This window comes from Chionomys nivalis, chromosome 10, assembly GCF_950005125.1.
Source record: "Chionomys nivalis chromosome 10, mChiNiv1.1, whole genome shotgun sequence".
Taxonomy (NCBI): Eukaryota; Metazoa; Chordata; class Mammalia; order Rodentia; family Cricetidae; genus Chionomys; species Chionomys nivalis.
The window spans coordinates 21,959,548-21,975,395 of record NC_080095.1 but is presented as its reverse complement, the minus strand read 5'-3'; the positions used below and the strand labels follow the sequence as shown (position 1 = coordinate 21,975,395).

Sequence of the window (15,848 nt, the reverse complement as noted above, 5' to 3'; positions counted from 1 at the left end):
TTAATGAGAATGCTGCCCATAGACTCGTGCATTTGAACACCTGGTCCCAAGTTGGTGGCACTATTTGGGGAAGGTTAGGAGGTGTGACTTTTTTGGAGAAAGCATGTCACTAGAGTCAGCCTTTAATAATCTGGGGGAGGCAGTCTGAGGTTTGGTGGAGACAGTTATAGTCTGAGGATGAAGTCTGAGCAGACAGTCTGAGGACAGGATCACCCCTTCATTCTGAGCATTGGTAGAGGTGAAGACTCTGTAACCCTTAAAAGAAGTCATGAAGAGGTAGTTTGCTATGTACTGGGGAAAGAACATCTATGAGACAGGTCTCGATGAACCAAAGCAAAACATTGTATGAAAAGAGGACAAGAGGAGAGGGCTGAGCGACTGCCAGGAGCGCCGGCAACAGTGGCTTCCAGCAGTGGCTCCCAGAAGCTATCATAAGAAGTTCCTCTGGGAAAGGGCACCTGTGTCCCGGCCAGCATCCACTATCATTCAGTACAGTGACCACTGAAACCTGAGCCTCGTCGGCACTTAGAGGAGTGAGCACCTGAACTGTGGCTCCACCTGCACCTGAAGGAGCTACCATCTGAGCGATGGAGAAGCCATCGCCAGAGGCTCTGCTCTGCCTGCACTTGAAGCAGCATTCAATGGAGTCATAGTTCCCAACTACACCAATTGGAGAAAGAGGGACCCCTTGAAACACAGGCCCCACCTCTACCGACTGGAGGAAGAGATGGGTAGACAACAAGGTAAGAATACACTCAACAGCATAAAGAGCAACATGACACCACCAGAAACTAGTGGTTCTACAACAGCAAGACCTGAACATCCCAACACAGATGAAGCAGAAGAAACTGACCTTTAAAAGAATTTTATTATTGAGGCCCTTAAAGAGGAAACGAAAAATTCCCTTAAAGAAGTGGAGGAAAAGACAAACAAAAATTGGAAGAAATCAACAAATCCTTTAAAGAAAACCAAGAAAAAGCAATAAAACAGGTGAAGGAAATAGTTCAAGAATTGAAAATTGAAATAGAGGTGAAAAAGAAAATACAAACCAAGGGAATTCTGGAAATGGAAAATTTGGGTAAATGATAAGAAACCACAAATGCAAGCATAAACAACAAAACACAAGTAAACTATTTGGTCTATTAGCTCAGGCTTATTATTAACTAGCTCTTACAACTTAAATTAACCCATAATTCTTGTTTATGTTCAGCCACATGGCTTTGTACCTTTTCTCAGTAAGGCAGTCTCATGTTGCTTCCTCTGCATCTGGCTGGTGACTGCAGATTGAGCCCTTCCTCTTCCCAGAATTCTCCTAGTCTCGTTGCCCCACCTATACTTCCTGCCTGGCTACTGGCCAATCAGCATTTTATTAAACCAATATGAGTGACAAATCTTTAAAGTATACAGAAGCATTCTCCAACAGCAGATGTTATGGCCAAAATAGACTTAACAGACATCTAATAGAATATTCGACCCAAACACAAAAGAATATACCTTCTTTTCAGCACCTCATGGAACCTTTTCAAAAATTGACCACATGCTTGATAACAAAGTAAACCTTAACGGATAAAAAAAATGTAATAATGCCTTGTATCTTATTGTGTCAACACAACTTAAAGTTAGAATTTAGCAATAACACTAATTTCAGACATCCCAGAAATACACGGAAATTGAACAAAGCTCAACTGAACTAGCACTGGGTCAAGGAAGAAATAAAGAAATTAAAGACTTCCTAAAATTCAATGAAAATGATTGGACAGTATACCCAAACCTATGGGACACAATGTAACAGTGTTAAGAGGAAAGTTCATAGCACTAAATGCCTACATAAAGAAGCTGGAAAAAATCCCACACTAGGAAAGCCCTAGAACAAAAAGAAGCAAACTCACCCAGGAGGAGTAGAAAAGGAAATAATCAAATTGAGGGCTTAAATCAATAAAATAGAAACAAAAAAAAGCAATACAAAGAATCAATGATACAAAGAGTTGGTTTTTTGAGAAAATCAACAAGAGTGACAAACCTTTATCCAAACTAACTGAAAGGCAGAGAGAGAATATCCAAATTAACCAAATGAGAAATGAAAAGGGAGACATAACAACAGACACTGGGGAAATTCAAAGAATCGTCAGGTCATACATACAAAAATCTTTCAGGGGCTGGAGAGAGGGCTTAGTGGTTAAGAGCACTGGCTGTTCTTCCAGAGGTCCTGAGTTGAATTTCCAGCAACCACATGGTGGCTCACAACCATCTGTAATGAGATCTGACACTCTTTTCTGGCGTGTGGGCATACATGGAGGCAGAATGTTGTATACATAATAAATAACTCTTTTAAAAAAATCTTTCAATGTAATCTACATATAAACAAACTGAAAGATGTGTATATGATCATCTCATTAGATGCTGAAAAAGACTTTAACAAAATCTAACACCCCTTCATGATAAAGGTTTTGGAGAGATACAAGGAACATTCCTAATCATAATAAAGGCAAGATACAGCAAGCCAACAGCCAACATCAAACTAAATGGAGAGAAACTCAAAACGATTCCACTAAAATCAGGAACAAAACAAGGCTGTCCATTCTCTCTATAGCTATTTCACACAGTACTCAAAAGTTCTGTCTAGAGCAATAAGACACCAAAAGGAGATCAAGGGGATACAATATGGAAAGGAAGAAGTCAAACTTTCACTGTTTGCTGATGTTATGTTAGTATATATAAATGACGCCAAAAATTCTACTAGGGAACTCCTACAACTGATAAACACCTACTGTAACATGGCAGAACTCAAGAGTAACTGAAAAATTAGTAACCCCGAGAAAGAAATCAGAGAAACTTCACCCTTCACAACAGCTACAAAAAACATGAAGTATCTTGGGGGTAACACTAACCAAAGAAGTGAAAGACCTGTATGACAAAACTTTAAGTCTTTGAAGAAAGAAATTGAAGAGGATATCAGAAAATGGAAACATCTCTCATGCCCATGGATAGGTAGGATCAACATGGTAAAAATGACAATCTTACCAAAAGCAATCTACAGATTCAATGCAATGCCCATCAAAATCCCAGCACAATTCTTCACAGACCTCGAAAGAACAATACTAAATTTCATACGGAAAAACGAAAAACCCAGGATAGCCAAAACAGTCTTATACAATAAAGGAACACCTAGAGGCATCACCACTCATGACTTCAAACTCCATTATAGAGCTACAGTAATGAAAACAGCTTGATACTGGCATAAAAACAGCCAAGTGGGCCAGGTGGTGGTAGGGCATGCCTTTAATCCCATCACTTGGGAGGCAGAGGCAAACTCTCTGTGAGTTTGTGGCCAGCCTGATCTACAAAGCTAGTTCCAGGACAGCTAGGACTGTTCCACAGAGAAACCCTGTCTCGAAATAATCAAAACAGACAGGTGGATTCAAATGGAGTCAAATGAAAGACCTGGCTGTCAATCCACACACCATTGAAAGCCTGATATTTGACAAAGAAGCCAAAAATATATAATGGAAAAAAGAAAACATCTTCAACAAATGGTGCTGGTATAACTAGAAGTCGACATGTAGAAGAATGCAAATAGACCCATATCTAGTGCCATGTACAAAACTCAAATCCTAATGGATCAAAGACCTCAACATAAATCCAACCACACTGAACCTCTCAGAAGAGAAATTGGGAAGTAGTCTTGAACACATTAGCACAGGAGAGCACTTCCTAAATAGAACCCCAGTAGCACAGACACAGAGCAACAATTAATAAATGGGACCTCCTGAAACTGAGAAGCTTCTGTAAAGCAAAGGACACAGTCAACAAGACAAAATGACTGCCTATTGAATAGGAAAAGATCTTCACCAACTCCACATCAGACATAGGGTTGATTTCCAAAGCAAAAAGAACTCAAGAATCTAGACATCAAACTACCAAACAATCCAATTAAAAAATGGGGTACAATTCGGGAGGTGGTGGTGCACGCCTTTAATCCCAGTACTTGGGAGGCAGAGACAGGAGGATCTCTGTGAGTTCAAGGCCAACCTGGTCTACAAGAGCTAGTTCCAGGACAGGCTCCAAAGCCACAGAGAAACCCTGGCTCAAAAAACCAAAATAAATAAATAAATAAAAATGGGGTACAGATCTAAATAGAATTATTAACAGAAGAATCTCAAATAGTTGAAAGACCCAAGGAAATGCTCAATATCCTTAGTCATCAAGGAAATGCAAATCAAAACAACTCTGAGATACCATCTTACACCTATCAGAATGGCTAAGATCAAAAACACGTATGATAGTTTATGTTGGAGAGGATGCGGAGTAAGGGGAACACTCCTCCATTACTGGTGAGAGTGCAAACTTGTACAGCTGCTTTGAAAATCAGTATGGTGATTTCTCAGAAAATTAGGAATCAATCTACCTCAAGACCCAGCAATATCACTCTTGAGCATATACCCAAAGGAGGCTCAATCATACCACAAGGACACTTACTCAAATATGTTCATACCAGCACATTATTCATAATATCCAGAACCTGAAAACCACCTAGATACCCCTCAATTGAAGAATGGATAAAGAAAACATGGAACATTTACACAATGGAGTTCTACTCAGCTGTAAAAGACTATGATATCTTGAAATTTGCAGGTAAATGGACAGCTCTAGAAAAAAAAAAAAATCCAAACCCAGACCCAAAAGACAAGTGTAGCATGTACTCACTCCTAAGTGGGTACCAGACATAAAACAAAGGATAACCAGCCTGCAGTCCACAGCCCCAGAGAAGCTTGACCCCTCCTCCAGAAACAATGGAAACAGATGTAGAGATCCACAACTAAGCACTGGGCAGAACTGGAGGCCAAGAGAGGGACGAGTGATGATATGAACATAGGGGTCAAGATCCTGATGGGAAAACCCACAGAATCAGCTGATCTGAGCTCTGACTCCAGACTGACAACTTAGGAATCTGGATAGGACCGAACTAGGCTTTCTGAATGCAGGTGACAATGATGTGGCTTGGGCAGTATGTGGGGCCAGTGGCAGTGAGGCCAGGATCTAACCTAATGCATGACTTTGTGGAGCCCACTCTCAGTGGAACGATACCTTACTGAACCCAGGCACTGGGGTTAGGGGAGGGCCTTGGTCCTACCTCAACAAGGTGATGGGACAGACTTAATTGACTTCCCAGAGAAGTCCTTACCCTCTCTGAGGAGTGGATGGGGGGTGAGGGGTGAAGGTGGAGAAGTAGGAGCAAAGGAGGGAGGGGGAACTGGGATTGGTATGTAAAAAAAAAAAGAGGGCAAGAGAAAAAGAAGAGGTCATGAATAACTCTTTCGTGCTTCCTTCCAACACTCACATTAGCTTGTCCTTGGCACTTGAGCTCGTGATAAATCTATAATTGACTTAAAAAAAAAGAATCATCAGGTGGTGGTGGCGCACGCCTTTAATCCCAACACTCGGGAGGCAGAGGCAGACAGATCTCTGTGAGTTCAAGGCCAGGCTTGTCTAAGGACCTACAGAGCAAGTTCCAGGGCAGCCTCCAAAGCTACAGAAAAACCCTCTCTTGAAAAACCAAAATGAAAACAGAAAAATCTGTGGGAGAGAGGAGATGGAGGAGAGACTGTAATTGGGATGTAATACATGAGAGGATAATAATAATAGTAATAATAAGATATTTAAAGACTCGGGTCACTCCCAGTTTGCGCTCTCTCTCTCTGTTGCCTGCTTGCAGTTCAGGGTGTGAGCTCTCAGCTTGCTGCTCCAGCCACCATGCTTGCCTCTCCCCTATGGTGGTAATGGACTCTTATCCCCGAACCATAGCCCACATAAACACTTCTTCACATAAGTTGCCTTTGGCCACGGTGTTCATCACAGCAGCAGAACTCTTGCTGCTCCTTCAGAGGATCTGAGTTTGGTTTCTAGCACTTTGGGCTGCTCACTCCGGCTCTAGTGGATCCCGTCTCTCCTCTGGCCTCTTTGATCACCATGCACACATGGCATGTACACATTGATCACCACGCACACATAGCATGCACACATTGATCACCATGCACACATGGCATGTACACATTGATCACCACGCACACATAGCATGCACACATTGATCACCATGCACACATGGCATGTACACATTGATCACCACGCACACATAACATGCACACATTGATCACCATGCACACATGGCATGCACACATTGATCACCATGCACACATGGCATGTACACATTGAGCACGATGCACACATGGCATGTACACATTGATTACCACATACACATGGCATGTACACATTGATCACCACATACACATGGCATGTACACACTGATCACCATGCACACATGGCATGTACACATTGATTACATGTACACATGGCATGTACACATTGATCATCATACACACTTGGCGTGACACATTGATTACACGTACACATGGCATATATACACACTGGCACATACATAACTCAAAATCAAAAATAATTTTAAAAAATAACAAAAAAGAAAAACAAACAAAAATCTAGAAAAACAACAACAAAACACTCTGAACCTCCCTATGCTGTGGGGAAGTCCTTACCACGCAGCATGCTGGGTCCAGGGGTGAAAGCCCTGGATGAAATTGTCACAGTGTTAGCAGAGATCTTCTATTTATCAGTCTCTTCTGCTTCTAGAGGAAGAGAGTAGGAGGGAAGGAGGAGAAAGAAAACAGATGCTGCAGACCCTCAAGTGGGCTTCTAGTCTCTGGAACTGTGAGGTCTGCACGTCATTTTTTCTCCAGGAAAGAGGTCAGGCCTTTTGTAGCAATGTGAGGTCCTAGCTGCTGAGCAGACATATTGGTTAGCCGTAGCCATCCGTCTCTGCTGTGCCGTGCCAATCCCAGACTTTTTCCCTCTCCCCAGAATTTGTGTGTGGTCTGGATGCCTCTGACGACTTTCTGAAGGAGCGGGTCATGAACCTCCCAGAGAGCATCGTGGCGGGAACTCACTACAGTCAGGATCGATTCCTCCGCTCTCTGAGCAACTACCGGGACATCAATACCGATGACGAGACGGTCTTCAACTACTTTGACGAAATTGAAATCCACCCAATACACATTGGTATGAAGTGACCTCCAAGATCCCAGCAAACCCTGATGTATATGTTACAGGGATTGGAGGGCCGAGGGAGGGCCTGGGTATAGGATGTGCCTGGCAGAGCTCAGGAAGCCAGAGGTTCAGGTGAGCACTCCTCCAGGACGGTCATTTTACCTGGGGGTAGGGCGTTAGGATGTTATTATTCTACAGAAATCTATAAGTAGATTAAGGTTGAAAGTCAAATTGGCCTAGCACTGCAAAGGAGTGTGTTTGCGGTTCTGGGGACTTCGAGCATTGTGCCGGCTTCCTTGAGCAGTGTTCTGTCCCCTTTGCATTGCCAAGCACCGGTGTTAAACACAAACTTCTCCCGGCCTTTAAATTTGGTCAGCTCACCCCATCGGTACCCCTCAGAACTTAGCACACAGGAAGCAACACACTTTACCTTCCTCTTCCTCTTCCTCTTCATGTGGCTTCAGATCCCAGAGTTCATAGCAATCTGGTTTCCCTTGGCTTGGTGAACCCCTGAGTTCCCTCCTGGCTTTCTGGATCTTGACATGTCTTCTGGGTTTGAGGGGTGAGGAAGGAGCAGTTTCTTTTGCCTCCCAGTTTGAGGGAACAGTCTACCCGCCCCTCCTTCCTGTTTTCCACTCTGGGTAGTGACTGGGGTTCCCCACTTACATCTCTTTTTGCACACCAGGCGCATTTCACATGGGGAAAATCAAGGCCCCTGTCCTCCACGTGTGGGCATGTGTACTAAACCAGAGAACTACGGAAGTGCGGTGAATTTCATAAAAATGGTCATTGTTATCTTTTTCCTAAAGTCCCGAAATTATTCTTAGAAAGATGAGGAAGACCCAAGGGAGAGACTTTAACAGCAGAAAGGACAGGAGGAATGAATGGGCACCACTGCCTGTCCACCTCCTGCCCTGTTCCTTGGCCATCCATGGCATTTGGCTTCATCTCCACACTGACAACAGGGAGATGACATAAGAGCAAGGGAGAGATACACCCAGGTGAGGGGTGCCTCAAAGCCAGAAATGTGGGGCCTACGGAGGGTCTGAAGAGCCCCTGGGAAGATGTTGGGATCTCTCTCTCTCTCTCTCTCTCTCTCTCTCTCTCTCTCTCTCCTACTGTTTCCAGATCCATTCTTTCTTTGGACCTTCAGCCTTTAGACCAGCATGCTATTCCAGCTCTCTGGCCACCCTACTAGGGTCCTGGAGTTTCCAAGTTCCCTTGGGAGTCACATTTAGAGCTAGACTGGACTCTGTTCCCATCCCACACTTCTAGAAGGGCAACTCTGCCAGTCTAGGTTGGTTAGGTGCCTACAGCTATTCCCCACGAGCAAGCTTGGTCTCCAAAAAAAGAACCCTTTCAAAATGTTTTCCAGCACCTGGTGACAAGCAGGTTGCCATTACTCCTGAGATTCAGGGAGAAGTGTAGTGAATGTACATGCAGCCCTGGACATCTGGACAAGTAAATGTCAAAGGTCAGGTAGTGAAGAGGTGGTAGATGAAACAGTTTGCTCTTTGGTCTTTCAGTGGTTTTTATTGTTTTCTTTGTATTGAGAATCAAGTCCAGGGCCTCGGTACATTGAGCTACATTCCTAGTCTTTTTTTTTTTTTTCTTTTGGGATTTCAAGACAAGGTTTCTCCGTAGTTTTGGAACCTATCCTGGAAATTAGCTCTTGTAGACCAGACTGGCCTCGAACTCACAGAGATTCATTTGCCTCTGCCTCCCAAGTGCTGGGATTAAAGGCATGCACCACCACCACCTGACTGAAAAAAATTTTATTTAGAAACTACATTTTATTTAGAAACTACATTTTATTTAGAAACTACATTTGGGTCAATCTGGTCTACAGAGTGAGTTCCAAAACAGGCTCCAAAGTTTCAAAGAATCCCTGTCTTAAAAAACAAAACAAAAAAATCAAACTAACCAAAAAAAAAAAAAAAAAAAAAAAAAGGGAAAAAGCCCATATGATAGCAGCAGATAGCATGTATACAAATGGTGGATGCGCATGGTGGCCCACCTGTAATTCTTAGCTGTGGAAGGGAGGTTACCCAAGCAAGCAGCCTGGCTGAACTGGCTCTAATCGGTGGGTTCTGGGTGAAATTGAAAGACCATGCCTTGATTAATAAGGTGGCAAACAATTAAGGAAAACTCCTGAAGTCAACCTCAGGCTTTGACATGCATGTGCACACATGTATGTGTGTACCTACAAAGTATCTGTGCCCACACACATGGAACATGCATACCTATGCACATGCCATCCATGTACACAGACAAAAATAAACACAAATATAGACTATAGTGTAGTCCATTCGCTCAGAATGATAACTTCCAAACTTAGAAAGGGCATATGTGTTGTGTGCCTGTGATCCCAGCATGAAGAACAGAGGCCTAGCAGCCATCTACACAGTGAATTCCAGTCTATTTAAGGCCACTTAGTGAGATCTTGTTGCAAGGGAAAAAAAAAACAAAACAAAAAACTAATCGGGCAGTGGTGGTGCATACCTTTAATCCCAGCACTTGAGAGGCAGAGGCAGGCAGATATCTGTGAGTTCGAGGCCAGCCTGGTCTGGTCTACAAGAGCTAATTCAAAGCTACAGAGAAACCTTGTCTCAAAAAAAAAAAAAAAAAAGAGAGAGAGAGAGAGAGAGAGAGAGAGAGAGAGAGAAAGAAAGAAAGAAAGAAAGGGAAAAAAAACTGTAAGAGCCAAGCCCAAATCCTCCCACTCTCAGACTCCATTGTAATTGCCCTTGAGAAAGGAAACTTGGAATGCAACTTCGATGTCACCATTTCTCACACACACATATAGAGTGTCTTTTCTAGTCACAGCCACATCTGGAATCTATGTGTAGATCTTCTTTCTTCTGGCATTTAAAGATGTAGGAAAACTCGAAGATGCCCAGAACAGACTTGCTATTAAACAGCTCATCAAAGAGATTGGGGAGCCTCGGAATTATGGTTTAACAGATGAAGAAAAGGCAGAAGTAGAAAAGAAGGCTGCAGAGGAACGCCTGGCCAAGGAGGCTGCTGAGACAGCAGAGCGTGAACACAAGGAGGCCATGGAGCTGGCAGAGAAGATAGCCCGCTGGGAGGAGTGGGTGAGTGTGAGAATGTGAATTATTGGGGTTGGGCCCGCAAAGACACTTAGGTCAGTAGAGAAATGCTCCGGACAGTTTTACTTTTGATCATGTGTGTTATTTCAAGAACGCACCCATCGTGTTTTACTTGGTACCAATAAACAGCTGTTGCCATTAGAAGTCATAATATGGGCTACAGTTGGCTCAGGGGGTAAGAGCACCAGCTACTCCTCCAGAGTAGTCAGGTTTGAGTTCCAGCACCCACATGTCAGCTTACATCTGTCTGTAACTCTGGTCCCAGGGGATCTGACGCCCTCTTCTGGCCTCTGTGGGCATTGCACACATGTGGTGCACAGACCTGCATGTAAGCAATCACTCATACATATATAATAATAAATCAAATGTTTACAAGCATTATTACTATACATATGAATATATAACACGTTGTGAGGTAAACCTTGTGATTCTGCTTCCAAACTCAAATCTGTCTCTCCACTCTGGTTAGGACCAATTTTTGTTTGTTTGAATTCAGGGTTTTACTCTGTGTTTCATGCTGGCCTCTCACTCACGACGTAGTCCAAATTGGCCTCAAAATCATGGCAATCCTCCTGCCTCACTCTTCCAATTGTTTGGCATTACAGTTGTGAGCCACCACGTCTAGCTCTGGTCAGGGCTTCTTAATACATTTCCATGGCCAATCCTTGTTGTCTCCAGACTATTTCCACACTGGTAGCACATTTTCTCCATACTGCCAGCTCCCAAATAACAACCCAGAGACTCATTAATTTTGAAATTCCAGCAGTTGGGAGGCAGAGGCAGGCAGATCTCTGTGAGTTCGAGGCCAGCCTAGTCCAAGACAGACTCCAAAGCTACAGAGAAATCTTGTCTCGGAAAAAAAAAAAAAAAAAGGATTTTCTTTTCCTCACGTTGTGCATTTTCTCTGTGGATGTTGGCACTGTACCTTGCTCTTATTTTCTAAGAACTCCTAATAAAGAGCTGCAGTCTTCCTGAACAGAGAAATGGAACCCTGAGGCTTCTTTACAGGACATGGTGGACTGTGTACTAACCAGCACCATCCATCTCTGGGAATTTTTTTTCAAAGGCAGAGTGACTGATATCATGGGAACAGAGCCTTTTATATATTCTTGGCTTCTTTGTCTCCCACATGGGGTGATTTAGATTCTGACTGGGTGCTTTAATATATTAGTGAAGCTGGGGAAAAAAGCTGACATGGGAGGGGAAGGAACAAGACTTGCAAGAGAGGCAATGAAGTTACACACACAGAGAGGTTGCACACATGCTTAAGGACACAGATGAGCCCCTGGAGCTGTTTCCTGTTTTTCTTCTTGGCTCTTCGGGGCTCCTTCCACAAAAGCTGTGTAACAGAAACTGGAAATAGCTTCTGTTGGTCTCTCGAGTTTTGCTGCTAAGAGTTCAAATCCTGCTCTATTCTCTACAGGTATGTGCCCCCCTTGGGTTCCTCTTTGTTTCACATATTCCCTATCTGTAAAATGAAGGCCAAGGCAGAACCTACTTTATAGAGTTTCTATGGTGATGGAAGAATTTACATAGCACATGTAGACATATGAGGAGGAAGAGAAATGCCAGTGATAGCCAACCAATCAACTATCATGAGGGTGGGAACCACCAAAATCCTCTCAATAAAGATTCTTAAATTCAAACGGCCTAAGTTCACCCAAAAAAGATGCAGGCTAAATGCCTAGGGTGAAAAGCAAGATCCAACTATCTATTGTCTCCAAGAAACTCACTTAGCAAGCAAAAAGACCCAAAACAGAGTGGGGCTGGTGGGAGGGCTCAGTGAGCCAAAGGTACTGCTGCCAGGCCTGATGATCTGAGTTTGACCCTGAGACCACATGGGAGGAGAGCGTGACTCACATCCCCAATGCATCATGGCCGGTGCGCACACGTGTTGGGTCCAGGGGGGTCGCGCAAAGATGGGGACAGACCACCAAAGTCTAATAAACCAGAATCCAGGAAAAAATAAAATAAAAAATCTCCATGGGGCACGAAGAGTTTATCAGCTAGCAGAGACCACAGCCAGAAATGGATTTTGTAAGGCTATGGCAGAGGCCGGTTTCTGAACCCACCTTTTTATAGTAGGGACACCAAGCATTAGGTCTAAACAAATGAATTTTTACAATCTCAAGGTAAAACTCAGATACAGATTGCCTTACTTTACAATCTCCATTAACAGAGTTTTTCAGTTAAACTAGCGTTTGTGCTTAATCTATTGTCTTCCTTGGTACTTCCAGGCAGTGGTTACTGAAGTCCCCTGCTCTCCCCTTTGACGCTGCCAGTTTCACATAGCAGGGGTAATGCACAATCCAGAGGTCAGTTATCTATTTCCTAAAAGTTGACTCAGCTCATATCCGTAGTCTACCTCTCAGTTTGCAGAGAGATGCTTTGGACTTGTAAATAGAGCTGTGGGCTGTAAAGTGGAGTAACCCACTGCTAATAGTTAATCGTTAAGCTACTAAGAAAGCTGCTAACAGTCTGTTCTCATCCTCCTAGGCTTACAACTTTATATTTCTTTATTTCTACATTCTTATTTCTGGAATCTACATGTTTATATTCTTATTCTTGCACCCTTCAGTAGTGAGAGACTTCAATATCCCAGTCTCATATTTAGAGAAGTCTTCCAAACAAAAACTCACCAAGAAAGCATCATTGCTAAGCTCTACTCTAACACCGCTCAGCCAGATCTAACATGTATCTACAGACTACTCCATCCAGCTGATAGGGAGCACCCATTGTCCTCAGCAGCACATGGAACTTTCTCTAACATCGCCTGCCCCACAGCAGCCCTTAACAAATGCAAAATTTTCAAAGAGTTCCTTGTGTCAGACTGCAGTGGAGTTCTGATTAGAAAACACAAGCGAGAGAGACTTCAGAAACTACATATATGTGTGGGGAGGGCACAGCACAATTTTGAATGAACAGTCATTGAAGAACTCAAGGAGGAAATTAAGGAATGCCTCCGGCCAAACAAAGACGAGAGCACAATCTACTTGAACCTCTGGGACACCAGCCAGGCAGTCCTAGGAGGACGGGTTAGAGCTAAAAGTGCTCAAAAAAAGAAAAAGAAAACACTAAAACACTGTACACCCAGGTACGAGGGCACATGCCTTTAATCCCAGCATTCAGAAGGACAAATTTCCATAAATTCAAGGCCATCTTGGTCAACATAGTGAGGTCCAAGACAACTGGGGTTACACAGTGAGACCCTATGTCCAAAAAATCCTAATGATGGACCTCAGAGCACCAAACCAATGCCTACATCTACAGATGGCGAGAAACAGAGATGGGTAGAATAATGACCTAGTGAAAGAGCGACTGGACGCACAGGAATACAAAGTGTCCTTGGGAAAGATTAAGATCCACAACCCTTAACAGAAAGAGAGGGACAGAGACCCAAATGAGTAACATTAGAGATAAAAAAGGAGCTGTAGCCACAGACTTGGGGGGAGTCTGGATGCACATGAAGGAATATTTTGAAAATATTTTATATTCCAAAAATCTGGAAACTCTAGAATAAGTGGATAAATTTCTAAACTCATATGACCTACCAAAATTGACCTACTAAAATTAAATCAAGAAGCTATAAATAATTTAAACATCCCAACCACAACTGGTGGTATTGAAGCAATAACTAAAACTCTCCCACAAAAAGAGCTCAGGAGCAGCTGGATTCACTCCTGAATCACACCAAACCACTGTGTGCAAGTGTGTGTGTGTGTGTGTGTCGCCAAGTGTGTGCATTGTGTGTCTCTCTGTGTGTCTATGTCTCTGTGTGTATGTGTGTGTCTGTGTGTGTAACTGTATATGTGTGTGTCTATGTGTATGTGTGTGCCTCTGTGTGTCTGTGTCTCTGTGTGTGTCTCTCTCTGTGAATATGTGTGTCTGCATGTGTGTGTCTATTTTTGTGATTGTATATGTATGTGTTTTATGTACATGCGTGAGCATGCAGAGACCAAAGGTGTTTGTAAGGTGTCCTGCATATCACTCTTCATTTTATTCCTTTGAGACAAGGTCTCTCACTGAACATAAGTTAAGCTGGTAGCCAGCTAACCCAGTGCCTCTCTTTTCTCTATACCCCGTTACTCCTAGCTCTAGGGTTACAGCACATGTGACTATGTGTATTGTTATTTTGTCTGCATGGATGTCTATGTGTTCACAAAGGACATTGGATTCCCTGACATGGAGTTATAGGCAGTTGTAAGCTGCCATATGGTTGCTGGGAATCACAACTGGGCCCTCTGGGAACGTAGCCAGTGCTCTTAACCACTGAGCTATCTCTCCAGCTCCCATGCCTGATGTTTTATGTGGAATCTGGGGGATCTGAACTGCCTTCTTGCTTTTGTAACAAGCACCCTTACTTACTGAGCCATCTCGTCAGCCCCTACTAAACTTATCAGAAAGACCCCAATACTTCTCAAGTTGATTCACAAACTAGTATGGGAAGGAACTCTACCAAATACATTCTGTGAAGCCACTATTATCGTGATACTAAAACCAGATAAAGACACAAGGGAGAAAAAAACACCTATATACCAGTTTCCTTGATGAACATAGGTGCAAAGACTCTCAACAAAATACTTGCAAACAGAATTCAAGAGCACAATGAGAAATCCAGGCATGGTGGAGTACAAGTCCAATGCCTGTGAGGCAGAGGTAGGGAGGCACCCACGGACTCTAGCAGCAAATCTTAGCCTAGCTTGGGCTCCATGAGACCCTGCTTCAAAAACACAACAAATAAAGAGCAGAAAAAGATAAGGATAAGAAGATGGGAGACAGGGCAGGGGACAGGAGGACAGGGATCACTTGGCCAGTGGCATGCTTATGTGGGAAGCACAGGGTCCTGCACTGTATTGTCACGAGGCAGAGTAGAAGGACTCCAAGGGAAAGCCTTGGAAAAATGAGACAGGAGAGGAGCTGCTCACTACAAAGTCTGGCTTTCACCAGCAAATAAACAAAAGCCCTGCACAGCTAACAACTGCTTCAGGCAGGTCTCCTTTCCCTGCTATGAACCTAAACTTTTCTAGGACCAAGGAAAGGATGTGTGTTCCTCGTGCAATCCTCACGGCCTCTGGAACCACCCTATAATTTCACCCATCAAAAAAAGAAGAGACAAAAACAAAAAAGTTTCTTAGCAACCTTTTGAGATATAACTTAAGAGCTACTAAAATGTTGATGATGGGCTCTAACAATTGCTACTAACACCCTGTGACTCCTCTTTGAAGAATCTGTAGGATGCTGCCCGGGTATGCCTTACTCCTCCACGTTCCCTTGGGAAGCACACACCCACACTTGGCCATGCCCTTCTTTCTGAACTCTCTGGTTCTCTGTGTCTCCCTTGCTTGATTCTTGATATCTTTGACTAACAAAAACCTCCCCCAAGAACTGGCTGAGCCTGACATTCTTTTCTGTGTCAAAGCCACGATTCCTGGTTTGGCCTTATTCAAGGTCCCTAAAAGATTAGGGACTGGGGCTGGAGAGGTGGCTGAGCAGTTAACATCACTTGCTGCTCTTCTGGCCACCTTGGTTTGGGTCCTAGGATCCAGGACAGGCAGCTGGTCACCACCCATAACTCCAGGTCTAGGAGATCCAATGTCCTCTTCGGTTTCTTTAGATACCTGTACTCATATGGCATACACACACATACACATAACTAAAAATAAAAAATAAATCTTTTATTAA

At 43.4% G+C, this 15,848-nt stretch overlaps 1 protein-coding gene across 1 annotated transcript in view; it reads left to right on the top strand.

Annotated features, from left to right (window-relative positions):
* The window catches only part of Ak7 (adenylate kinase 7), a 61,565-nt gene that overhangs the window by 43,487 nt on the left and 2,230 nt on the right, over positions 1–15,848 (top strand). The window contains exons 15-16 of the mRNA XM_057782800.1: positions 6,871–7,068; positions 9,931–10,151. Coding sequence (XP_057638783.1) covers positions 6,871–7,068; positions 9,931–10,151 — 419 coding nt within the window. The remainder of the gene's footprint in view (positions 1–6,870; positions 7,069–9,930; positions 10,152–15,848) is intronic.